Consider the following 27,362-nt stretch of genomic DNA (forward strand, 5'->3'; position numbering starts at 1 on the left):
GGCAAAAGATATAAATAGACATTTCATTTAAAAAAGATATATGAAGAAGCAATAAGCAAATGAAAACGTTCTCAACATGCAAATTGAAACTACAATAAGGTATCATTACATATTGACCAGCAGAGCTAAAATTAAAAAGACTAACACCACCAAATACTGGCAAGATGTGCAGCAGCTGCAGGGCATGCAACAGCCAGCATTCTCATACACTGCTGGGCCAAGAGTAAAATGGTGCAACGTCTTTGGAAAAACGTTTACCAGTCCTTATAAAACTAAACATACTGCTACTCTATGCCTCAGTAATTCCAATACTAAGTATTTACTCAAGAGACACTAAAACATAAATCCACATGTATATCTGCAGAAGAATATTTATAGTACCAAAACCTGGAACGAGCCCAGGCATCCAACAAAAGAGAATGAAAAAAGAAACTGTGGTATATTCATACAATGGGATACTACTTAACAATAAAAAGGTTGAACTACTCATATACTCAATGGTGTCTCAATATCACGCTGAGTGAAAGAAGTCTTATACAAAAGGGTATACATTGTGATTCCATTAAGTTCTGTATCGGGCAAAGTAATATATTTTGGGGAAAAAAATCAGAAAATTGGTTGTCTTGAGGATGGGGAGTAAGCGCACAGACTGAGTGGGAAGGGAACTTCTGGCCATTTTGATAAAGGTTTGTTTCCATGAATTTATACATTAGTTGAATCCTATCAAATAGCATAATTAAAATTTGTGCAGTTCATTATATACAAATTTTACCTTAAAAGGAAAAGAAAAGAGGTAAATACTGAATTCTAGTTAATAACACACATGCTGAAGTACTTAGGGAAAAGTGTACGATTATCTGTAACTAACTCTGAAATTCATCAAAAAATAATGGGTTGGGTAGAGGAAGAGATAAATGGATAGATATGTGATTAAACAAGTTTATACAGTAAAATATTAATTGTAGAATCTAATTGGTTGTATGGGTGTTTGTATAAAGTTCTTTCAGCCTTTATTTTGAAATTTTCTCATTAAAACATTGGAGGGAGCACTCTAGCATTCTGAAGGATAAACAGATTTATTTTCTAAATAAAAAGGTACTGAGGACATGGACAATTAAAGGGCAATATTTAGTTACAATACTTACAATATTTGATTTGGAGCTTTTACAAAAGAGTCTGTTTATTTTTAACTATTTGGCTTATTGCGTAACCATGCCATAAAGTAATTAAAACAACTTCTTACATACAAGGTAAAAAATTGTCACAAAGTGCAACAGTACTTTAGATAAATGTAACCTTATTTAGGATAAAAATGTCAAAAATACTTTTTTAGAGTTCTTTGATACATTTAATTTTTAAAAATCAGCATTTCTAGTGCTCTGTAACTGAAAAAGGAAGGCTGTGGTCTGTGCTCAGCATACAATCTTAAAATGACAGTTCCTACGTTTTCAAGAAATACAGTAATCATAACCATCACTATTGCCTTCAAAAGAAAAAGTATTTTATAGGTTTTAGAAAATCCCACAGGAAATCATAATTTTATGTGATTAAAGATATAATAATATTTATTATACATACGTACTTGAGGAACGTTGCTATCAACCCACTTGGAATTTGGTAAAATATCATCCCACAAAATCAGGCATCGAGCGAGCGTCTTAAAAAATGCAATACAGAACAATTAATTACAGCAGGCAAAGTTCATAGATTTTGTAACAATGATAATACTGTTAATAGAACAATTTAAGAATTAGTTCCCAACTGATGAAAATTTTGAAAAACAAAGTATATAGTATCAACCTAAGCCACTCATTAAAATAAACAGAAGATTTACATTTATCTCAAAAAATCTCAAATTGACTTGATCATCACTGATGTTTGGAAGAGTTGGAGAGAAGTTTTTAAAACTTGCTCCATAGAAGAAAAATCATAAAGAAAAGAATCATACATAGATCTGTCTACATAATTTAAAGCCTTTCATATGCTAAAAGCATAAACATTGTAGAAAATGGAAAATCTGAATCAAATTTATGTCAAACAGTTACTGCAACTAATTATACCCTTAATAGTATTATTGCATTCTTAATAATAATGAAAGAATGTAAAATAAAGTAGTAATGAAGCTCCAGTGTCTTGTTAGTTATTCGGAAGTTTTGAATAATAATGTGAAACGTTAAAATGTCACTCCAAGTATTATATATCAAGGTGGTTGTCTTTCCTGGCAATTCCTACAGTTATATTTGGGAAATTTCAAAAGAACACTACCAATTATATATACACATGATGGATTAACAGTAAAGCTCCCTCGTGGAGACATTTTATAGACTCCTCATGTTAACAGAAATTAAAAATTGCCAAGTACCATACCCTAAGTAAGAGAAATTCTGGCTTCACAAAGTCCAGCAAATACATGGTGTCGGGAGCTCGGAGCCAATCTGCAATGGATCTGTTGGTGGTGGATACCAATAAGCGTTATTGCTCAAGAAGAGAATAAGAGCATCAAGACCACAAGACAGATTTCAAGAATTTTCTTTCCACTCCAACCACTGTCCTATTTTTTCCCATAGTACTTCACGTCCTCCAACGTAATACTTAGTATGTATGTATTTCTTACTATAAGTTTCCTAAGGGCAGATATTTTTAGCTCTCTTTTGTTAAATGAAACACCTCCAGTGCCAAGAAAGCAATGTCATATACTTTCATCCAAAAAGTAGATGAATAAACCTGTTTCTAACCACTTTGTTAATTTTGCAAACATTCACTTTGTCTAAAAAAAGAATTTACAACATTGAAAACTTTCTTTAATCTTAGAATGTTTTTTAAATTAAAAGACTTAAAACACAACTTACCCTTCTATACAAAATGTAAAAGAATAGACACCAAACATCTACTTTCAAGTGTCAGCACTAATTACGGGGCTTGAGGAGGCAGACGGAATAGCTATAGGAAAGCTCCTGAACTAAGCAGAAACCATTTTTATGAATGGTAACCAGGAATATAATAATGCTAAGTATTTCTGATCTACCCAGGCCTCATAACAACAAGCAAAATTAATGAAAAGGAATTTAGACATTGTTTGATTGTCAATGACATCAACTATAAAATAAAAGTGAATAGAAACTGGCAACCGTATTATCAAATATCATTAAAATAACCAAATGTATTATTTCTAGATAAAACTCTATATAACTTGTAGAATCTGAGAGCACTAAAATCAGGCTGACCTAGCACAGGAGAGGTAAACACAGTAAAATAATTTAGGTTTACTACTGAGGTCAGAAAGGAAGTCACATGGTCATGGCAAGGGATGGGGTGAGGAGATGCAGTACCTGTTATTGGTTTTTAAGTAGATCATGGCCAAAGCGAGAGTGGCACCTGGACAAGTTACATCCACATTTATGGTATCTCCTTCCTATCAAAAGAAAAGTTTGTATAAAAGAGCTCTGAATTATTATAAAATTCTTCTGAATACTAACCTATGCTTAAAATTAACATATTTACACATGTTGGTATGAAAACTACTATTTTCAAATTAACTTCTTAGCTTCCAGAAGTTTGATCTGTTGCTTGATTTGGACTTACTTTGATTTGATAACTTGGAGATTTATGTTTCTCTCTGTGCATCCCTGCTTGAAAGCGCCTATGGCCTCCAACCATGTACTGATAAAGCTGCTCGGGCACGTTGAGATCAGACATACCTATCAAATTACTGCCGTGCTGTAAACGAAGTAACAGACAAGGGAAAGGAAATTTTACAGAATAAGATCCATAACACATACCCATAACAAAGAAAACAATAAACTAACTTCAAAGCCAGTCTTCTGGGTTTTTTATCCGTTAAAAATCTCATGAGTTAATACTCAGTCTGTTAATAATTCACATTAAAAATTATACAGGCAAGTTAATACTTTCATTTCATAAAATACACAAAGGCTTCAAAATCCAGTTAACTGCATTAACAGTTAAAGAAAATATTAGGCAGGTAAACGAACCCTGAACTATGAACACCTGAATCCTTTCATTATCGTGCCTGTGAACTAGTCCAGCAATAATAACCATAATAATAACTTACTGAACGCTTAACGCTCTTCCAGGCATGATTCTGTATGTTTAACATGGATTAACTTACTTAATATGACAATTCGATCAAACAGCTACTATTTTACAGGTGAGGAAAGGGAGGCACAAAGAGATTACGCCCAAGGTTACATAGCTAGTAAGGAGCAGCAGTGGATATAAAACAAGGCAGTCTGGTTCCACAGTCCCTCCAGCTGCTTAACTACGAGAAAATACTGTAGTTAACTGATGTCAGGACTCACTGGTCAGGACCAGAATTCACGTCCCAGTTCTCAGTATGATGCTTTTCCATTGTTTTATCTGCCTCTTTAGTTCATGTGTCAAATGTGCAGAGTCTAAAGGCTAAACGACAGTAGACTTTCTTTATATAATTCAGTTTCAGTAAAACACTGTATTGGTGGTTCTTCAAAGGACCCACATTCCAGCTGACGTAGTCATTTAATGTTTCTCTGGTAACCCTACACTACGTCTACTGGATGGGGTTAAAGATGGGGAGTCAGAATGATACTGCATTCTGTCACAAAGCAGCTGCTATTGTGGCAACGTTCTGGGATACCTAGTGAACACCAGGGCACCAAAAGAGAGTTCTGGTTTATCTCTAGTCCTACAGACTCTTAAGGCTCCCCATCATACACCCATTTTCACTTTTTTCTGTTTTCTTACTGAGTGAACTGTCATTTCTTCATCTTATGTCTTGAACTCTTTTCGAAAAACTTCATTCCCTTAGTTCATTCATGAACACTTATATCTAAGCCAGGGGGGAAGAAACCTTAAAGCCCCATTCTTCACTACAATTTCTCTCCATTCCCAAATGTGGCACTTTGAAAAATACCCAGAAAGAAGAACGAGCTGAGAATCACAGTAAGCTAAGCCACAGTACGGCAGAGTGGTGTTCAGAGTAAAGTGTCAAGGCTACTCGTCTCAACAAGCAGAATTTGTAACTGAAGCACCTGCAGGCACCGACTCTGCTTACCCCCAAGCAAACCATGCCCAGAGCCAAGCCAGCAGCCAAAGAGTAAGACTCTCTGTCCGTGCAGTATTCCATTTCAGGACCAGGGGGCCGTCCTATAAAACAAAAAGTAACACAATTCAAACTGGCCTCTTAAAACCCTAACTCGTAAAAGTTTTAGAGTTAACTTTCTAGTAAGTTGCGTAAGAACTATGGATTCAATATAACCCCACTAAGAAAGATCTGACGTTATCACAAATGGTGTCCACAACTATCAGTTTACCACAAAATAAACCCCAAACATGGTTCTTCTAATTTGCCAATCTGAAAGCAATCACTTTAAAATACTGTCAAACCTTGAGTTTTATAATAAAAAAAAAAAAAATTACCAAAAAAGGGGAAAAAATTTTTAAAAGGGAGGGATGCTCAAAAAAGCTTCAATTTGTAATTTCTTTCCTTTGGTTCTTGTTTTGTTAGCTTCAAATCTATTCAGATGTGGTAAAAAAATGTTCAAATACTGATAAGGAACAGGAAGGACACTTCCTTTAAGTTTTTAAGAATGTTAAATATTATGCATCCAGACACTTATTTTGAATCTATATAATACTGAGCCTTACTATGATAGAATTTCTCTGTATCGACGCTCTAAGTTTGACTGGATGCAAAATTCATACTTTAAAAAGTACCCCCTAATTCTAACTCCACCCCTTTTAGGGCAGCAAAATGTATTATATATAAAGACCCCTTCCACCAAAGAAAAAGTTCACATTCCTGGAATTTCATCCCCAGGAAAAAACTTTTTTTAAAAAGAAAGAAAAATTATACACAAGTAATCAGTGTAATGTTTATTGCTTAATTAGCAAAGAATTAAAAACCACCTAAAAGTCCTGAAAATAAGACAATGATTAGGCAATTTATAGAAAACCAACTCAATGAGCTATTCCACAATAGAAAATTAATTTTAAAAGCCATTTATGACAATGATATATGAAAAGAGCAGTACAAAAACAGTACGTACATTCTGACTGTAATTATACAAAAGAGCATACGCATATGAATCCAGATGAAATCTTCTGTATACAATGTGAAAGAGGTGTACTATGGCTGTGAGATATGTATAATGTTGGCACCATTAGATATCATTATGATATAGCCAAAGAACGTTAATTACCTTGCAGATGAACAAGCTTTAAAAGCCAGTCCTGAGTATCTTCTGAATAAGTGTTTCTCAGACCAATCACTTATACTATTACATATTTTGCTGACAGGAAAACTTTAGTTTTGTGAATATTTCATCACTGTAGTTGACTACACTGTTGATTCCAATTCTTCACCACCCTACAGTGCCAGTTATAAATACATCCACACTCCTGACAGAGTTTCCTCTGTACCTGAACGTGTGACTGGCTTTGAACTAGGATCCTGGCTGGCACAAGGTAAGCAAAGGCCTAAAATGCGCTTCCATTATTTGGTTCTCCCTCTTGCCCTTCTGACATCACCATAAAAGAAGGCTGGGTCCCAGAATAAGGCATTTGGAGCAGAGTCTGAGCAGCAGACCCATAGATCTACAGCCTGAGCAGAGATGCCCGGGAAAATTTTGTGGCTATCCTGAAATGTATGTAGAAAGATCCTGAACAGGATAGAACAAGACATGCAAGTATGTATCTAAATTACTGAACGTGCCAATAATACTAATAGCATTTCCATTTCTCAGTAGAAGATGATAACAAGTAAGACACGTTTCCAAAAAAGGCAGACTTACGATAAAACATAAAAAATGCCTTTTATCATGAACACATCCACCAGCATATAGAGGAAAGCCGGAATCAATCACTTCCATTCTGTTAGAAGTGTTGTTGTCCAACAGAATAAACATTGTGCTTTTAGGGATCAAAACAATCAACTTTGAATTTTAAGTGTAGACCATTGCTAGACATTGCCTGGCAAAGACAGAGCAGGATAAGCAGCAATGCTCACATGTGATTAAGACCTTAGGCTACCTCGTTAAATGGGACCCCTGGAGCTCAGTGATGGGCTGGCCAAGTAAGTATGCAGCCCAGTAACCTGCATAGTAACATCAGCCTTGGAAAACATTACTTTGCAGTTGTTTTCTTTATTAGTATAGCTCATTCTATGCTCACAAAAGCTACTATTTTTTCCTTAATTTTTATAATCTTACTATCATTTTTACTTTGGTTCCTGTGGAATGGTAAAAATACACTTACGAAACCAGAGCACTATTGATGCCGTACCTATTTCAGCCAACAAGACTTCTGCGGTATGCCTATGTGCTGTCCCTTGATAAACAAGGCCGATGCCGACCACTGCCGCCACTTGGACGTTGTGAGGAACATCAAGCTCTGTGGACGTTGGGGGCAGGAGAGCAGGAATGTGGATACTAAGAAGCCGTGTAATCGACATATCCATGGTGCCTAGTTTAGCAGCAGAAACACCAAGGAGCAGCCCAATGCTTGTCATCTCATGACCCTAAGACAGAAAAAAGAATGAGACTTAAGTCACTACCAAAACAAATACGTAGTTTTAAATAAAATACTGCCTGCCAGTACTGTGACAGGCACAGTGAGAAGCTCCAAGAATACACAAGCAAACTAAACAGACAGGTCCTTGTTCTGATGAAGTTAGTGCCCTTGGGGAAGGGAAAGTGTTAAACTAAAAAATATGTATTATTGAAAACTCATCAAATGAAAAAGTATAAAGATTATGAAAGAGTATTTTAACAGAGCCTACTTTAGATTAGAAGGGACTGGAGAATTATTAAGAATCTCTAGAAAGTAAAATTTACAATAGAATGAGTACAAATTAGCCAGGCAAAGTGGCAAGAAGGGAAGGCACTCAAATTTACAAAGTGAGAGAGAATGATGACAGGTGAGGGAAAAACACGTAAATGATGCTGAGATGATTAAAAAAAAAACCCTCACATTGATATTCAATTGACTACAAGGGTGCCAAGACAATTCAATGGGAAAAGAAGAGTTTTTTCAAAAAATGATGCTGTGATAACTATACAGCCACTTGCAAAAGAATGAAATTAGACCCCTTCCTGACATCATACATAAAAATTAACTTCAACTAAGATGTAACTAAAAGTAAAAAAAAAAACTCTTAGAAGAAAACTTATGCTATTACATATTTTGCTGACAGGAAAATTTTAGTTTTGTGAATATTTCATCACTGTAGTTGACTACATTGTTGATTCCAATTCTTCACTGCCCTACAGTGCCAGTTATAAATAGGTGTATATATAGGTGTAAATCTATGTAATAGATATTAGATACAAAAGAGCATACGCATATGAATCCAGATGAAATCTTCTGTATACAATGTGAAAGAGGTGTAATAGATATAAATCCAAGTGACCTTGTGCTAGGCAGTAACTTCTTAGATATGACATCAAATGCACAGTAACCAAAGAAAAAGTAGATGAATTGGACTTCATCAAAATTTAAAACTTTTGTGCTTCAAAGACACCATCAGAAAGTCAAAAGACAACACAACGGCAGAAAATTTTTGCAAATCATGGATCTGTCAATGGACTGGTATTCAGATTACATAATGAACTCTTACGACTCAACAACAAAGACAGCCAATTAGAAAATAAGCAAAGGATTTGAATAGACATTTCTCCAAAGATGACATACAAATGACCAATAAGCACATGTAAAGATGTTCAATATCATTAGCCATCAGGGAAATAAATGCAAATCAAAACCACACTGAGATATTACTTCACACCTACTAGGATGACTATAATTAAAAAGACAGATAATAACAAGTGTTGGCAAGAGTGCAGAGAAATTGGAACCCTTATGTATTGCTGGTGGGATTACAAAATGGTGCAGCCACTCTGGAAAACAATTTGGTAGTTCTTCAAACTTTAAAACAAAGAGATACCATATGATGCAGCAATTCCACTCCTAGGAATATACCCAAGAGAAATGAAAACATTCATCCACACAAGAATGTGTATATAAATGTTCATAGTAGCATTATTCATAATAGTCAAAAAGTAGTAGTAACTCAAGTATCCATCAACTGATGAATGGAAAAATAAAATACGGTATATCCATACAATGAATATCTATTCAGCAATAAAAAGGAATGAAGTGCTAATACATGGTACAACATAGACAAACCTTGAAAACATTACAGTAAGCAAAAGGAGCCAGTCATAAAAGACCATATATTGTTTGGTTCCATTTACATGAAATGTCCACAGTAGGCAAATCCATAGAGACAGCAAGTACATCAGCAGTTTGCCAGGGGCTGGAGGGAAAGGGGAACGGAGAGTGACTGCTACTAGGCAGGGGTTCCTTCATGGGGTGATGAAGATGTTCTAAAATTAACAGTGGCAATGGATGCACAACTCTGTGGATATAATAAAAACCACTGAATTGTGTACTTCACATGGGTGAACTTTTATGGCATAGAAGTGGAAAAGTTTATGCCAAGAGAAAGAGTTTGGTCGGCCAAGGAGCTAATACAAGCAGTCTCTATGGCTGGAGCATAGGGAGCAAGGAAAAGAGAAGCACAAAGTAAGGCTGGGGAAGTGAGTAGGATCACACAGGCTCCTAGAATGTACATTAAGAGCAATGGAAGATCACTGAACAGTTTGACCAGGGAAGCGATATATTCCAACTTACACTTTAGAAAGATTTCTCTGCCTGCTACGAGAAGAATGCACTTAGAGGTACAAGATTGAAGAAGAGCAAACAGAACAACTAGGAGCTACTGTAATAGCCCAGGGGAGGCACAACGCCAGGAGCTGGCAGCACAAGTTCTCACCTTGGTCAGGTAGTCATGGATATTGAGAGTAGCCAGCTTGGTAAGGTGCCCGTTCAGACCCAGGGCCATGAGAAAGCCAGCATACTCATTGGCTAACTCGGCGTGCTTGGGCTTATTGTAGACAATCCAGGCTGAGTCAATCTGGGAGGCAGGGGCTATCTTCAGGCCGGCAGCCACACCATTATGGAAACTGGCCCAGCTGGTCATGTTGGGAGGCACATCGATGTTGCCACTGTTCAGGTCTACTGTTGTGTTCCGAGGGGGTGCCCGCCCTATTCAGGCAAACAAAATTTAAAATTGAGAGAACAAAAATTCAGAAACCAAAATTGTTACATTTAGATTCTTTGAGAACAGAGATCACTTTTCTACATTCAAAACCCTTAACCCCATAATACCTGTAATGATGTTAGGTTACTATGCATACTTAAAGTTTTATACATGTGAGTCAAACTTGATGCAAGGTAGAAAAACCTTAACTGTATAAAATAATTCACTGTCCTTTCTGCTAATATATATGGGACTACAATAAGATAACTGATACCAACTTAACTGTGTACAGATCTGATTAGGATACCCACTGCTTTGAAATCTGTCTTTCAAACAGCAGGAAGCTCACCGAAAACTAAGATGAAAATTAACATCACAAACTACATGAATAACAATTCCAACATGTGATTGACAACAATGTTAATTTCAAATGTGCCATCCCATCTTTTTCTCTGGACGTTACAGAAAAATGACTGTTTTTAAAAAAGACAAGGAGCTTTATAAATTTGCTCTATCTCTTATCTATACACCTCTCTATATGATATAGAAATCTAACTACACACTATTGGTAAAAATGCCAAATTGCATTCAAAGATACCTATATAAAAACATCTTATACACTTGAGTTACCCAGTGAACCATAAAAGAGTATTCACTAAATTTAAATTTGTGGTCAACTTATTTAAGAACAGTATAAATTAAATGTTCATGATGGTATGTTCTCTTTGAACGCCTTTTCTTGAGTGTTTTGACTACACTGCGTACCCGCAAATACTGAATTATCTCTATATTTTTAATATTCTGTATTAGCTCAAGTCATGGATGACTATTTAAAATAAATATTCTAAATACAGTAAGTCCCTTACATACGAACTTTCAAATTGCTAACTTTCAAAGATGCAAATGTGCGTTCACGTGTCCAATCCCGTAAGTTAGTTCGCACGTCTGGCGTATGCTGTCACGTGTGTGCATCCTCTACAAGTGGCTGTGCTTTCGTGTACTTTACTGTACAGTACTGTAGAGTACAGTAGCACAGTATCTTTATTTCAAGCCCAGGATGTCCAGAAGCAAGCATCAAAGCCGCAGTGATGTAGCTGGTACAGTGTAGCCGATCGTGCTAGTTGGGTACCTAGGCTAACTTTGTTGGACTTACGAACAAACTGGACTGATGAACGTGCTCTCGGAACGGAACTTGTTCACATGTAGGGACTTCCTGTATTGCATACAGTTATACAGTTCGCTAGAGGTTTGAAAATATGGTTTTAAAGGCGTTCTGAAAGTTATGTAAATTTTAATTAGATGCATAGTGTCTTGTTTGTAGTCTATATACACATACACACACATACACAGACACAAGCATAAAATAAATTTGTATTTACCATTTGCTTTTTGTACCTAAGAGCTAACTCAAATGCTGGTCTGTGATAGCACCACACTGGTGACAAGTTCGTGAGTTATACTTTTACTTTCTCAAAAAGGGCAGAGAGATTAATAATGAAAAAGCAAGTAAAATTTCTAAAACAACAATTCAACATATGTATAAGACATAATTTTTATACACAAGAGAAAATAAAAGGCAAAGGGTAAAGCAAATTTTCTTCAATAAGAATAATTACATACAAAAGCACAATAGGCCAAACCAGTGTCAGTTAAGGAACTAAAGTGAACGTTTTTTTCCTAAATGAATTTATTATTAAAACAAGATCAACTTTTGGTGGGGGTCAGTGCTGGTCTGGGAGGGGGTCCTACCAGAGTGACTAAAAGAATAAAACTTTGCATCAATGTCATAAATACATTTTAAATCATGCAAATTTAAATGCATTCAGAAAAAAAGAGACAATGATCCATGCATTTACTTTTTAACATCCACCCAGGCGTTACCGGCCAGATTTAATACATTTTAACATTTGCCAATTTTGCATGAGATTTTTTTTAACCCAAACCTTTTATATGAAAACACTCAGTTAAAAGACTAATAAAATGAACACCTATACACAGTACCCTCCATCAAGATTCACTAATTGTTCTGATTCTGCCATAGCTGTTTTATCTCTAAGAGAGAGAACAATTAAAATACTGAAGGTAACTCTGTTTGCTGTGCCTGTCAATGAGATTATGGCTCCAGAAAGGGTGTGATATAGGATACGGGAATGTGTTCTTCACTAGCCGATCTCATTTTCTGCATGCTGCTAAAAACACAAGCTCTTTACAAATCTCAGTGGGACCCTGGGTTTTTTAATTATGTAACTTAAAATATGGTGGAATGGTATTTGCATATACTACATCCTATACACTACTGTATGTATCATACATAACGTTTTGTACAGGTCATGTATACTATATACTTTAAGGGATTTTCAATAACAATTTCAACTGTATATAACTGTCACATTTAGTATACACTCAAACCAGATCAGGTGGATGTGCACTATAAAACCCATTATAATCAGTAAGGTTGGGAAATAAGTACACTTATATCTGGCAGAAGTAAAACCTCATGTAACCAACCAGAAGGGAAATTTGACAATATGTTACATCAGTCTTAAAATCTTGCTGATAAGATATAAGATAAATATAACCCAGCAATACGTTTGTAATGGCAAAAAACAATAATTTCCAAAAATACCAGGCGGTTTATATAAACTATATTCCATTAAGCGAAATATTCTGGAGCAAGTAAAAATGAAGTTGTTGACTAAAAATGTGTATAAAATACATATACATAATTGTATACTTATATATGCTAGATATAAAAGGATGCTCACTCACTATATAGTAAATTTTTAAAAACAATTTCTAAAACAGGTTTAAATTTTCTGATAAACAAATATAAAATTATAAAATGGAGAAATAAAATTGGGAAACAAATAAACCAAAGTGTTATTTAACACTAGTGAACTCTAACAAGTTGGGACTACTATGAGTGACCATTTTTTCTTTCTGCTTAGTATATTTTCTTGTTTTTGTACAAGCATCATCTATTCATACTAAGACATAACAAGACATTTTAAGACTAAATATTTTTACATATTGACTTTAAGATTATTTAAAGTTTAATAATCTCACCATTCAATAGTATCTTTCTAAACTTCCCCAAGTGCCTTTTTATATCTTGAAATGGTCTCACTAAAAACAAAATTTAGTAATGGGCTATATTCTACTTCCCTCAATGTTTAATTTGATTTGCTATTTGAGCTTTGATAACCACTACAGTAGCTATTAACAATAATCACTACAGTAGCTATTAAAAATATTTAAAATCACGGGGGATAGAGCATTTCTTTGGTTTTAACTACAATGATTCAAAACAACTCCACTAAACATATACCCATTTTCCTTTCTCACTGAGCCCAGAATTTAACATACCAGTCAAATTCAACTTAGGAATAGGCAATGGCTCCGTTGGAACAGGATGGTATGAAAACAACGTAAACATTCCCCGTCCTACTGGAAGAGCCATAGTTCGCTGACACAACTGGAGCAATCTATAATTAAAATTAAAACCAACATGTGAAAAAATTTTAAACCAAAAAACCGGAATGTAATCTGTAGGCAAGTATTTCAAAAGCAGCAGTGCTGTGTAAGATGAAGCCACATTGAAGTAAATCCATACAAAGTCTTGATTGAGTCATCTAAATACGGTTGTTCTCATTCTAATACTCTTACTCCCATCAGAAACTCTAAAGGGGAGACACATTTCTTTCTTCTGTTTCATATTTGCTTTGAATTAAAACCAGCTGTTCTATAAACCAAGCCAACTCTCCCTAAGTATTCAAAAAGCAAAATCTATAATTCTACTCTAAACGATGCTAACCCTCTCAGAGGAAAATACCGTATTTGTTGGGTTTCCTCATTGTGCTGTTATCAGTTTAGCTGGGATCCTCCTCTCATCCTTTTTGTGAATATAGCCCAAGCACCACCTCCATGGGTGCACACAAGGTAAAAAAGGAAGTCCCTGTTTTGGAGGTCAGTGGATTTCATGGTGTCTCCAGGAAACACAGGAGTTTCATTTACTTGATGGTAAGGACTTCTAGGACTAATAGCACTATATGTCAACTATGTTCAAGGTTAAAATGGCTTCTACAGGCTATACTTTGAAACTAATAAACTACTTTTTAAGTTGTTTCTATGTTAAAATAAATGGCATCAAACAGAAATTGTGGAAGCAGGGGCATTCATAACCAGGAAACACATAACACAAGTTACATCTGAAGACAGAGAAACAGCCCTCTTCCTTCTGAGGCTAACCAGAGGCTGAAATCCTCTCTGCAGACAAAGTTATTCACAAGCACCCTCTCTCCCTAACTGTAAATATATATAGCTGCTTTTCTAGTTCATTGGTGAGGAAAATTTTGCTGTCCTAAGATTCTCTGGGAACACTGTTCCACATTAATTTAAAATCAGGGAAATTTAGAATCAGGCCAGCAGACTACATTCCATAACATGTTTAGCAGAAACATTATACATAATCTACAAAATTATAATAGTGAAAACAAAGACAGTATATCTCCCCCCTTCCATTTACGATGCCACTGATTTTAAGATGCAGCACTATTTCATGAGGTACTAAAAAAGAAAAAACACTGCCATTTAAACCATAACACCTACAAACACCTACAGATTGAAAGACATAATCTGATTTCAGAAACAGTAAAAGGTACAAAAAAAAATCAGCATCATACAATCAATGAACTCTGATAATAATCGCTGACTGCATCGAGCTTTACTGTGTACTGGGCAGTGTTCTAAGCACCGTGTAGAAATGACCGACTTGATTCCCAGAGAAACTCTGTGAGGTGTGAATGCTACAGTCATGCCTATTCTTACAGTTGAACAAAATGAGGCAGTACTTAATGTTTTATTTAAATTTTTACTTAAATTACAGCAGTTCATGTTTTCCTCTACCTGTTCTCTTTTTCCTCAATGAACTCGTGGTCACTGAGCTCTGGGTACTGCACCACATTGACGCGGACAGGATGCGCACTCTGAAGAAGCCTTCGCACATCCTGCACCCTTAAGTCTTCACTCCATATTAGTGACATCACCTCCTGATTCATGTCATTCATGCCATCATCTTCCTCCTCAGTTTCTGTTCCTGAAGGAACATCTGATGAGAGCACCTGAGTAACAGACTAGGTTGTAATACTAATTTAAAAACCAGCCAACACACACTTATTGAACATGAGGATACACAGGATGAGGTACCAAATCTACATCAGTGCAGAGAAAAAATATATTCCAAAGCAGGGCTGGCTTGGGTTCCCAATACATACTGGGACTCTAACCTAAAAATATATATATTTTTAAGTATAATTATATTGCCCACTTGGAAACATTCTTTACTGAGCCAAGGGGAAAGCTTTCAACTTACGACAATAGTCGGGAGGCTGATTCCATTGAAAGATATATTCTAAATAAACTGTAAAACTCTTAACTATATCCTAAATATTCCAAAAAGGACACAAATTACTGCAAACGGAATATTAACCCCACACACTAAAGAACCAACACCAATTTAAATACTGTCTTTAATTAATAGAAGCAGAAGAAAACAACCTGGAAGGATATAAACCGAGGGCTGGAGGAGGTCAGACAACACTTTCTCACTTCTGTACTTTAAATAGAATAAATCATGGTTGGTTTTCACTTTTTTTTTTCCTAAGTATGTTCCAACTATTTCTTAAAAGGAAAGGGATTAAATGAAGCAAAACAAGTGAGGAGAGTTAATTCCTTGCGTATCAGTCTGTCCTCATAAGCTCAGCATGTACTTTACTATGAGCCTTCCCAGTCCAAATAATTCAGTCAGACCTTAAGATAGATGTTAATAGCAGAAATCTCATTTTCTCTCAGAGTTTTAACTCCTTTCACAAAAGATTAACTCCTAGGTGAAATGCTAAAGTTTTGCAACATTTAATGTGTAAGGGACATTAGCCTGAAAAAAGAATAAAGGTAGATATGACTAGATAATCAGTCTGACTTTAGTTGATAAAAATTTACTATAATTCCTATGGAATATCTAATCTTAAAAGAAGCTACATTCTAATAGGTGAGTTAGCAATAAGATACAGACCCAAATAGCTGATAAATTTGACACGAGTTATAAAATGTAACCTCAAATAACTGAACAAATTTAATTTAGCCAGAATTACTTAAAATGACATATAAATATAAATGAATAATTATCAATACCATTTGGCTTTAGTGCTAATGATGTTCTCACTCACAGTAATAAAAGAGGTCTATAAATGCTAAAGACTTCTCTTGGTCAAGGTAAAGATAACCATATTATTAGCAAAAAAATTTGGTTTTCTGTTTAAAACAAGCCAAATGCTAATTCAACTAAGAGTTGTTATTTCAGTGCAGATTAAAACACAGATGTGCCGGTACAACCCTGCTGGAGATGGGATCCCCCATGGAAACTGCTTCTGTCACAGATCCATTATACAACTCTGATGTTGGGAATAAATTTTGATAACAGTCTCTGAAGAAGCGCTAATAGCCTAAGATCTAATGTGGATTATGAACAGTTATTGATTATTAATTGATTATTATGTGTTGGTTCAAAGGTTAATAAGAGATGAGCCAAATCTGCACTGTTTTCTCAGAGACATAAAGTACCAAAGTCACCAGGGGTGGAATAACCATCCCTGAATCCTCCTTGATCCTTAGAGTAAATGCAGTGCTACCATTTTTTTTTAAGTTAACTGGAGTTCTAGAAGAAGTTTTCAAAGTTCCATTTTTAAGTTTTAAAAGAGGCTGATTTTAAAAAGAAAGGAGGATAACGATATATTTCACTTTCTATTTGTAGGGTCTAAGGACCCATTCTTAAAAAAAACAGATTTGAACATTTGATGAAGGGCACTGTTTGAGGAGGGATAACATTAAGACAGCTTCTAAACAACTTTAGTGCCCCCCCTGCAAAAAAACCTTTTTCCTGGGGCTTCAGTTTTATGTGATTAAAGATATATTTACACCTATGTAAAAGGTTAAATTTAAGAAATGTAACACATCAAAAAAGTATGAAGGAGAAAATAGTTATAATTTATTCAAATTCAGGACATTATGTGCTCTCCCTATTTCCACATAATCATTACAAAGTAGTTAATTACTAACATGGTCCAAGCAGGGAATCAGTCATGGTAGCTGCTCTGCTGACTCGGCACTTGTCCTGACTCAAGGCACAGAAAGGTCCAGGCAAAACAGAGCATTCACAAAATCTGTTCCCATGTTCGATTTACAATTAATAAGATTTGTCCAATTTTAAACCGTATCTAGCATATAATATAAAAGATAATCTGATATACACACTTGCAAAAAGACTTAAAGGAAAACGGAGAACATTTCTACTCTGATTTTATTGAGGCTAAATCTGAATATGGACTTTCCATATTGATACTCACAGATTTCCCTTTGGGCAAGTTTCCCTCACAGGCCTGCTTGGAAAGATCCTGACGCCCAATCAAGAGGCAAACAGCTTCTGGCCAGTCTGAAGCAGGCTGCTCCCGACAGTGATAAATCGCATCTCTGATGGGAAGAGCAATTCCAAAGGGAAGGGTTTCCAAGTCTCTTAAAGCGAAACCTTGTGGTGAAAGGAAGGGAGAAAATTTTTCACTTAGACTTACCACTGTCCCAATTATTCTCTGAGTGAAGTTAGTAAACTCTATCCTAACAAAGAAGCAAGAAACTGATTTTATTCATCTTACTACCAGACCAGTGTCTTGACCTCAGGGATGAGTATAAAATTTTCTTTTAAACAAAAAATTCCTAAAAATTTTAAGAGAAAGACAAACAATCCAATAGGAAAAACACAAAGGACAAAAAGACACTTCCCTAAGAGGAAACTCAAATGGTCAATAAACATATGAAAAGATGCTCTGTCCAATGAGTGATCAGGGAAATGTAAATTAAAACCACTAGAAAATAAAAGTTCACACTCATTTGACAGACACATATTAAAGTCAATCGATACCAAGTTGGTAACTATGTAGAGCAACAGTAATTCTCTTCCACAGCCAGTGGTGGTGTATACGGGTCCAACCACTTTGGAAAACATTCAGCACGTAGAGTTAGGTCCACCCCTACGGTCCATCAACAGACATACAGAAAGTTGTGTACACGGCACCGGGACATAAGCATTAAATTATTCATTAGTAATGTTTCATTATGGCAAAAAAGGGAAGGGAAGTAAGAGCCCAATTGCTATCATCAATAGAAGGGATAAATAAGTTGTGATACATTCAAGCAGTAGATCATACAGCAGTGAAAATGAATGATCTTCTGCTACGTGAGTCAACATGGATGAATCTTTAAATAATAATATTGAGTGAAGAAAATAAGATAGTAAAAAAAATCTTTATATTTATATCTATTTACATAAAGTTAAAAAACATACAATACTAAGCAATATATGAAGTGATAAAACTCAAAAAAAAAAACTCAAAAAAAATGACAGAAGGTAATACAAAATTTAGGTAGGGTACGGTACAGGTACTTTACCTCTAGTGATGGGTGTATGAGAAAGGGAGGCCATACAGGAGTAGATCCACAGGGCTTTCTACTACACTGGCAATGTTTTATTTCTAATGGTGGGTCACCAGGACATCAATGTTCATTTTATTATTATTCTCTAAATACATTTTATACACTCTTATATGTACACCATATTTCATTTAAAAAAACTTCAAATCCTCAGGTTAATTAATTTCTTCGGTGATAATTTTCTAAATTTTGTAATATTATACATTATTTATTAATATAGAAAGTCGATCAATTATTGAGGTTAAATGCTATGTACTATACAAATGAACAGAACTCATATTTTCAGCATAAGTGTCTCATCTATAATACTATATGACAATTATTGCAATTGTCAAGGAAGCATACACAAAAGTACAGGGAAAAACTAAGTCATTCAGAACATTCCCTAAATAAGAATTCAGAAACATCCTGTGATATTCATTAAAGCATTACCTTCTAACATACTACTCTATAACTTTCTCCTTTTCTACATTTTCATATCAGTAATATTTTTTAAAAATTTTAGTTCATTTTTATAGGAAATTTTAGTATTTTACTCAGCTTAAAACCTAAAGGCACAGGCTTAGGAAGAGAGAATAAACTCTTTTCCTTCCTTTCCCTTGTCCCAGGTGAATCTGCTTCTTGGTGCATAAAATCCCTGGCCTGTATCATTCAAAAGCATACCCTGAAATATTTACACATTACTTTTAGATTTTGCCAGAAATACTCATTTCTGATAGCCCAGTTATTAGTATAGGGAAGCTGTGAGACTGTCAGGGAAAGGAAGGGTGGCTTGATGGGCCATCATCTCCATCCTGTGGGATCCTTCTGTAGAGCGAGAGGCCCTCCCTTCTCACGCCTTCCAGCTCTAGTGAGCTCTGAGGACGCAGGGCCTACTTAGGAAGGAAGCCCAGGGAAAGGATTTCAAAGACACATGAAAAGTAACAAAGACCACCTTACCTACATTAGTCATCCAGACGACTAATCTCTCAGCTAGACTAGAAACTGATGTAGAATGCCTGAAACTAAACCTATAAGAGAACAAACATGAAGTTATTAAACACGAAGTTATCAAACAGACTGTGTAAAAGCACAATCTGAATAAAAGTCACCTGTTCTCCTCTTGCTCTGCTTGTGACTTCTGTGGGGCTAAAACAAAACGAAACTTTATTTTGATAGTTATCCTGGTAAAGAAAACACATAACATGTAGAAAACATTTGCAAATAAAAATTCATTAATAAACAAATGCTAAAAAATAATAAGCGGTACTCTGGCAGGCTGGAAAGTATAATCATTTCCCTGGGGCTAAAACAGTCCTTTTTAGCCACACTGAAAATGTAAAATTTGTTAGATTTTAAGCAAACTTGGTCTCTAAAAGTCAGATGTGGACTCCAGACTAAAACGGTGCAATTATGTCACCTCTAAAATGAAGCAAGACATGGCCTCTGAAGTACACCTGGAAAATTTTTAATTTTTTTAATTTCAACTCTGATATCAACATCTATAAAAATTTGTTTGGGGAAGCTTAACATTAGACAGACTTACCTATACTTATTCTGGATAAATACTGTGAGGATTCATCAGAAACAGAACTTTCATCACCAAGTATGTAGAGTGCAATACTCTGCATAAGGAGAAAGTTAACATTTTTTAAACTATTGGGGCATAATTACATATAGGAAAAGTCACCCACTTTAAATGTACAGCTCTGTGTTCTGACAAATGTTATACAATCATATAACCACTACCACAGACACGATACAGAATGCCCGCATCACACCAAAAAGTTCCCTGGTGCCCCTTGGAGTCAATCCACTCCCTCCCCTACACCAGGCAGTGGAAACAATGCATCTTTTTTCTCTCCCTAAATTTTGCCTACTCTACAATATCATGCAAATGGAGTCACAGAACACGCAGTCTTCTGTGCCCTACTTCTTTAACTCAGCACTCCTTTGAGATTCATCCACGTTACTGCATGTATCAGTAGTTTGTTTCTTTTTACTGCTGACAAGTATTCCATTATACAGGTGTACCAACCTTTGTCTATCTACTTATAAACTGATTGACATTTGGGTCATTTTTGGTGAGGTACACCCTAACTCTCTACCCCTCTAGGCCTAACCCTTCTCTGCTTCGGCCTTCAAAGTTCTCGTTTGAATACTTGCTACTACCACTAAGATCTATGCCTGCAGCTTTTTTTTTTTTTTTCTGAAAGAAAGTAGCAGCATGATCTTATTAAAATTTCAGCACAATGCTGGAGGATCTTCAAGTCCTACATTCTAAACCAATACAAGCACTGCAAATGATATATTCCTAAAGCTAGCTGACACCATATCTAACAAAGATATAATATGAATATCTACAAACTGACTACTATTATTTAAGTTGGAGGCTGAACAACTCTGGCTTATTCATATTTCTCTAGCTCCCTTTTGGGTAGATATAACACTGAGTCTAACCCATTTCAGCAGAGTTGGACAGGACCAATATATCTGGTGATTTCACCTGAATGTTTCCACACAAGCAGCAAGGAATGAAAAAGTTCTGGGATTAAGCTGCTCTTAATACATTATGAATGTATTTAACATCACTGAATTGTACACTTAAAAATAGTTAAAATAATAAATATTATGTTATGTATATTTTATCAGCATTTTTTTTTTTAAAAAAGCAGATTACCATTCTGCGTGTCAATTTCAGAGCCACAGGGGGTTCTGAAGACTTTCTCAACATGAAGCAAAGCAGAATGCAGAGTAAAGGAAAAGATGGGTGGCGAGCAAGGACATTCATATACTCCATCTGGGAGAGGAGACAAAAGATCTGGTTCTCTTCTAAGTCTGGGAAGGCTCCATATCCAGAAAGGTCCACAAAAGACCTGTAGGCAGGCTACTACAGTAGAGGAACCAAGAGAAAGGAGTGTGAAGGAACTCACCTTTGCCAACACCCTCTGGTTCTATCTGAGGGTCTGATCTTGGATTAACTATGTATTAACAAAATGAATTAATTTTTAAAAATAAAAATTGGGGCTTCCCTGGTGGCACGGTGGTTGAGAGTCCACCTGCCGATGCAGGGGACACTGGTTCGTGCCCCGGTCTGGGAAGATCCCACATGCCGCGGAGCACCTGGGCCCGTGAGCCATGGCCACTGAGCCTGCGCATCCGGAGCCTGTGCTCCGCAACGGGAGAGGCCACAACAGTGAGAGGCCCGCGTACTGCAAATAAATAAATAAATAAATAAAAATAAAAATTATTTTATTTTTAAAAATGCAAGTAGGATTTTTTGTAGCTATGGACAGGCTGATTATAAAGTTTAAATGAAAAGGCAAAGGAATTTAAATAGCTAAAACAATTTTGAAAAAGAAAAGTAATGGAAAGAAAAGTCATACTAACCAATTTTAAGACTTACTATAAAGCTACAGTAATCAAGAGTGTGTGGACCACAACACAGATCAATGGACCAGAATAAAAAGTCTAGAAACAGACCCACAAGAATGTGGTCAACTGATTTTTAATAAAAGTGCAAAAGAGAAAGAATAGTGTTTTCAACAGATGCTGTTAAAAGAATTGACCATCCAAATGGAATAAAAATCTCAACATAATCCTCACATCTTATAAAAATTAACAAAATGGATCATAGATCTAAATGTAAAACATAAAACTGTAAAACATCTAGAAGAAAAGCGGAGAAAATCCTTGTGACCTAAAACAATGAATTTATAGACATGACACCAAAAGCACGATCCATAAAAGAAAAAAAACTGGATAAACTGGCTTCATCAAAATTGAGCATTTTTGCTTCACAAAGGAGACATTAACAGAACAATGGAACATGACAAACTACAGGAAAGAATACTTGAAATCCATAGATCTGACAAAACCTCATATGTAGGAATACTCAAAATATCACTAGCCATTAAGAAAATGCAAATTAAAACCACAATGAGATATCACTACACATCTATCAGAATGACAAAAATTACAAATCATGACAATACCAAACATTGACCAGGATGCAGGGAAACTGGAACTCTCACACATTGATGGTGGAAATGTAAAATGGTACATATACTCTGAAAAACACTTGACAGTTTCTTAAATATACATATATTAATCTTAAATATATACTTACTATATGGCCATCAATCACACCTCTGGGTATCTACCCTAGAGAAATGAAAACTTCTGTTCACACAAAAAACCTGGACATGAATGTTTACAGCAACTGTATTCATAATTGCTAACAACTGGAGTCAACCCAAATATCTTCAATGGATGAATGGATAAACCAATGTGATATATCCACACAATGTATAGCTGGCACTCAGCAATTAAGTGTAACGAACTGCTGATACAGCAACACTTGGATGAATCCCAAAAGCATGAGGGAATTTTCTGAGGCGGGTGATGGAACTGTTCTGAATCCTAATTATGGTGGTGATTACATGAACTCTACATTTGTTGAAATCCTCAGAGCTATACACAAAATGAAAAAAAAAGTTAACTGTGTGATAATTTTAAAAATTATACTGAAAGAGAAAAAGAAAAAAACAGGTTTGGCAACACTTTGAATACATACCAAGACTACAAGTCTGCTTCTTTCACAGATGACGGGGAGGTAAGGATAGGGTGGCATTCCTTCACCCTTCAGACAAGAACTCACCCACTGATAAATACTTGGTGGCTCAGAAGTAAAAAATGATGGATGATGCATAAATCCTGTTTGTCCTTTAAAATTAGATAAATGTTTATAAAGATACATTAATACAATACTGGTTTATTCTAAAGGAAAAATAATCAACAATACCTATCATTTGAAAACTATCAGAATAACATTTTTCCATAGTCTCCAAAATGCTTCATGTTTTCTGCCACAGTAAGTAACTGACCATATTATAGTATGTGGAATTTAATTGACTAATATTTTATCCAATCCTGGAAGGAAATTTAGAAAATTCCTGTGTTCAAGGCATATAAAGAATCTAACCAAAAATTTCTGCCCTAACCCTAAAGATGAGAAAACAGACAAGACACCCAGGATTGTGCTCTGTTTTAAGAACTGGGCCCCAATCCTGAGTCGCTTTAACTCGGGGTCTAAGACAGTACAGTGGTTATGGAAATGTTCTGTATCTGTACTGTCCAATATGGCAACCACTAGCCCCATGTGGCTACCGAGCACTTGAAACGTGGCCAGTGCAACTGAGGAACTGAATTTTTAATATAATTAACTTAGATAGCACATGGCAGGTGGCTGCTAACTGGGCAGCACAGGACAGCAAAGCATCCTTGGCACCGGAAGCTCTAAGCTTTTGCAGGGCAGAAACTTAGGGATGAGTAACATTTTCCCCCTACACTGAAGAGATTATGGCTTACTACAAGTCAGAGATCGAACATTACAAACTAAAATCTGCCTGGTGGAAAGACACTGCCCCTGATTTAGAGGCCAATGGTAAGAAATATATCCTCTGCTATTCACCAAGAAAAATACAAGCAAATGTCACTACATTGTTCAGAAAACCTTTAACAGCACACTTACCTTGATCAATTGTACACACTTGTCCAGTAGTTCTGACAAGTGCTGGGTAATCTCTATAGTAATGATCTACATAAGCCTCCAATTTTAAGTCCCTAAAACAATAAGAACACATAAAAAAGAAATAACAAGGAAGGTATTATAGCACTTTCCTCCCAAAGAGTTAGAAGGACTCATCAGTTGAACTTTTCAATTAAAAAAATTTACTTAAGAGAAAGAAGACAACCAGATCTAGAGCCTCTGTATTCTATTTCTGGACTTTAAAGTGCCCAGTATGACAAATGGAACCCAAACTCCTTTTGCTAGATGAATTTTGTGGATAAAACTACTGTGAAAACACTGTGGTCCATTTTCTCCTCTTTTAATTTATTAGCTGTGTGACTGTCAGCAAGTCAACTCTATGAATCTCAGCAGTATTTTTTCTTCTAGAAAATGGAGAAACACCAGTTAACTCACTCTCAAGTTTGTAAGATTAAATAAGATAATATGTGTGAGAAATACTTTACAAAATGTAAAACATTTTACAAATGTTACCTGTTTCAGAGAGCCATGATTAGGGTTTGAAAATCATTTCATTACAAAAGTATTTTCATCATAGTAATGATTCGTCATTAAAAGAAACTGACCATCAATTACAACTGCCATGTCTCAGAAAAGAATTTCAGTATCTCAAGGAAGATAACAGAAATTAGAAAACATATTACAACCTTAACACAGAGGTTGGCATTTTAATTCAAAGTTAACTTTCTTTATCACCAAGGGTCACAAAGGCTCAAATAACACCTAAGTATGACCTTCCCAGTTCAGTGCCAAACACAAGGTGCTAGAAAGGCTTTCAAAAATATTATCAGAACAATCTTATTATGGATCCACTATGAGAGCCTGAAAGACGGGGAAGACCACAGACTGAGACAACAAAGGAACAGCAAAGACAGCCCACGACTAGCAAACGACACCTGTTCTTAGAAACAAACTTGAGCAAGTTTCCTCATCGCTGAAACAGGGATTGTAATACCTACTTTGACAATTCCTACATGTAAATTACGATTTTGTTCGCTGTAAAGACCATCTGAACATAGGCATTACTACGAAAACAGCAGGTGTCATTACAGACCTTTCACCACAGTCATCGTGTCAAAATGAAAGCTGAGCAGGTCATCCTCACCGTGTAACACACTCCGGTGTCTTCCCACTCATCTTAGGACAAAGACCAGCAACCCCAGCATGACCCACAGGTCCTTACATAGTGGATACCTTCAAACAATTCTGTGGTTTATAGAAAATGCTGTGGTTTGTTGAGACAGATTTCAGAAATTTATTTACAAGCTTCCTATATGATATTCATGTCTAAGATCAAGTCAGCTAACGACCTCTTGAAGTTTCTAATCTACAAACAACATTTACCTTGCCAACTGAACGAGAAGTTCAACAAGTGAACGAATTCCTTCTCCCATTAGAGTGTTCAACTTAAGCTCCTCATAGATCAGGTGAAGAACAAAAAAAATTGCAGGTATGTGAGTGAAAAGAAGTGTAGAAGAGTCCAAACTGAGATTCTGTGACAAATCCTCATCCTTCATCTGTGAAACTTCCAAAGGACTCAAACATAAAGATCTATTCAAAAGATGAGACTCAACATTCTGGTGGTAGTCTGAATTTAGTAAATATTCCCAGTCCTGAGAAGAATAAAAAGGATATTAACTTTTTAAATAATCCCTCCTTGTAATGTCATCATTAAAAAAGAAAATCAAATTCACTTAAAACAATTCAAGTTCCATTTTCACATTAAGTTGTTAATAATATGAAAAATCACAATGCTAAAAAATCAGAACCAACACTTCAAATAGCTAATCAGTTTCCAGGTGCCAGCAATAAATATTAAGACAAGCCACCTTTAAAAACCACTTGAAAAAATGCAGTCACGCCCTTTTAGGGAAGAGACTTTGGAAGAAAAATCCTACTACCTAGGTAGAGATTGAGAGAGAAAACTTTAAGATTATCTTAGGCAATGTCTTATGAGACAACAGTAAAGAAGGAAAGGTGGGAAGTGTAGACAGGCAGGTATAAGGACCACTACATTGATTTGGGTTTTAGTAAGAGGAGAGGTCTACTTGTATCCAGCTGGTATATGTATCTTTCAATGTTTATAAGATGATGACGCTAGTCATGTGCCTAATAGTCAACTGAATTTTATATTCAAACTGTGCTACACTTTACAAGTATTAAGTGTGTTTTAGTTTCTACTTGTGATTTATTGTATTGTGTTGAGAGAATGTGGTCTATGGTTTTGTCACAATTTGGAATTTATTGGTGCTTTTGTCAGGCTTAATACAGTGTGTTATTCTAACTTAAAAACTCTTGGAACAGATATAGAACCAACCATAAAAGTAAAAAATTTATAAGTTAGATAACCAAAATTAAAAATTCTGCTCACCAAAAGACACTGTTAAGCCACATACTGGGAGAAAATATTCCCAAAATACACATATGACAAAGAATGTCATATCTAAAATATATAAAGAACTTCTACAGCTTAATAAACATTTTTTTAAATCCAATTTAAAAATAGGTAAAACACCTGAACAGAAACGTCACACAAACATATGTAAGTAGCTAATAAGCACATGAAACAGTGCCTAACATCATTAGTCATTAGGGAAAGGCAAATTAAAACCTCTTAGAGAAACTGCTTTCCACATATCCAAATGGTTAAAAGGAAAAAGACTGACAGCAAATATTGGCCAACTCATATATTACTCATCAGTGTTAACATGGTATAACCAGTCTGAGAACCAGCAATGACCCAACAAGTTGCTAGGTATTTAGCCAAGAGAAATGAAAATATATGTCCACAAAGACTTATTACTGAATGTTGGCAGCAGCTTTACACATAACAAATAACGGAAATGGGCTAGATATCCATCAGCGGAAGAATGAATAAACAAACTATGGTATATTCATACTACCCACCAATAAAAAGGCACAAACTACTGATCTCTGCAACAACATGGCTGAATCTCAAAAGCATTATGCTGAATGAAAGAAACCTTATGCCAAAGATTACACACTATATTCCTTCATTTATATCAAGTTCTAGAGCTGGCAACGCTAACATATGGCAGAATTCAAATCAGTGGACGCTCTGAGAAGAAAAGAATGATTTAAAATGGCACGAGAGCTTTATAGAATGATGGAAATGTTTTGTTCTTGAGAGGAGTGTGG

The 27,362-nt window shown here is 35.6% G+C and overlaps 1 protein-coding gene across 1 annotated transcript in view; it reads right to left on the reverse strand.

Annotated features, from left to right (window-relative positions):
- The window catches only part of ANAPC1 (anaphase promoting complex subunit 1), a 100,237-nt gene that overhangs the window by 33,642 nt on the left and 39,233 nt on the right, over positions 1 to 27,362 (reverse strand). Inside the window, exons 18-33 of the mRNA XM_065890960.1 lie at positions 25,548 to 25,816; positions 24,147 to 24,238; positions 23,190 to 23,338; positions 20,160 to 20,238; positions 19,726 to 19,762; positions 19,574 to 19,644; positions 17,497 to 17,675; positions 15,002 to 15,216; positions 13,463 to 13,581; positions 9,830 to 10,101; positions 7,279 to 7,513; positions 5,051 to 5,142; positions 3,583 to 3,717; positions 3,330 to 3,412; positions 2,368 to 2,446; positions 1,583 to 1,657 (exon numbers count right to left, since the gene is read on the reverse strand). Coding sequence (XP_065747032.1) covers positions 1,583 to 1,657; positions 2,368 to 2,446; positions 3,330 to 3,412; positions 3,583 to 3,717; positions 5,051 to 5,142; positions 7,279 to 7,513; positions 9,830 to 10,101; positions 13,463 to 13,581; positions 15,002 to 15,216; positions 17,497 to 17,675; positions 19,574 to 19,644; positions 19,726 to 19,762; positions 20,160 to 20,238; positions 23,190 to 23,338; positions 24,147 to 24,238; positions 25,548 to 25,816 — 2,181 coding nt within the window. The remainder of the gene's footprint in view (positions 1 to 1,582; positions 1,658 to 2,367; positions 2,447 to 3,329; positions 3,413 to 3,582; positions 3,718 to 5,050; positions 5,143 to 7,278; positions 7,514 to 9,829; positions 10,102 to 13,462; positions 13,582 to 15,001; positions 15,217 to 17,496; positions 17,676 to 19,573; positions 19,645 to 19,725; positions 19,763 to 20,159; positions 20,239 to 23,189; positions 23,339 to 24,146; positions 24,239 to 25,547; positions 25,817 to 27,362) is intronic.

Source organism: Phocoena phocoena, chromosome 14 (genome assembly GCF_963924675.1).
Source record: "Phocoena phocoena chromosome 14, mPhoPho1.1, whole genome shotgun sequence".
Classification (NCBI taxonomy): domain Eukaryota; kingdom Metazoa; phylum Chordata; class Mammalia; order Artiodactyla; family Phocoenidae; genus Phocoena; species Phocoena phocoena.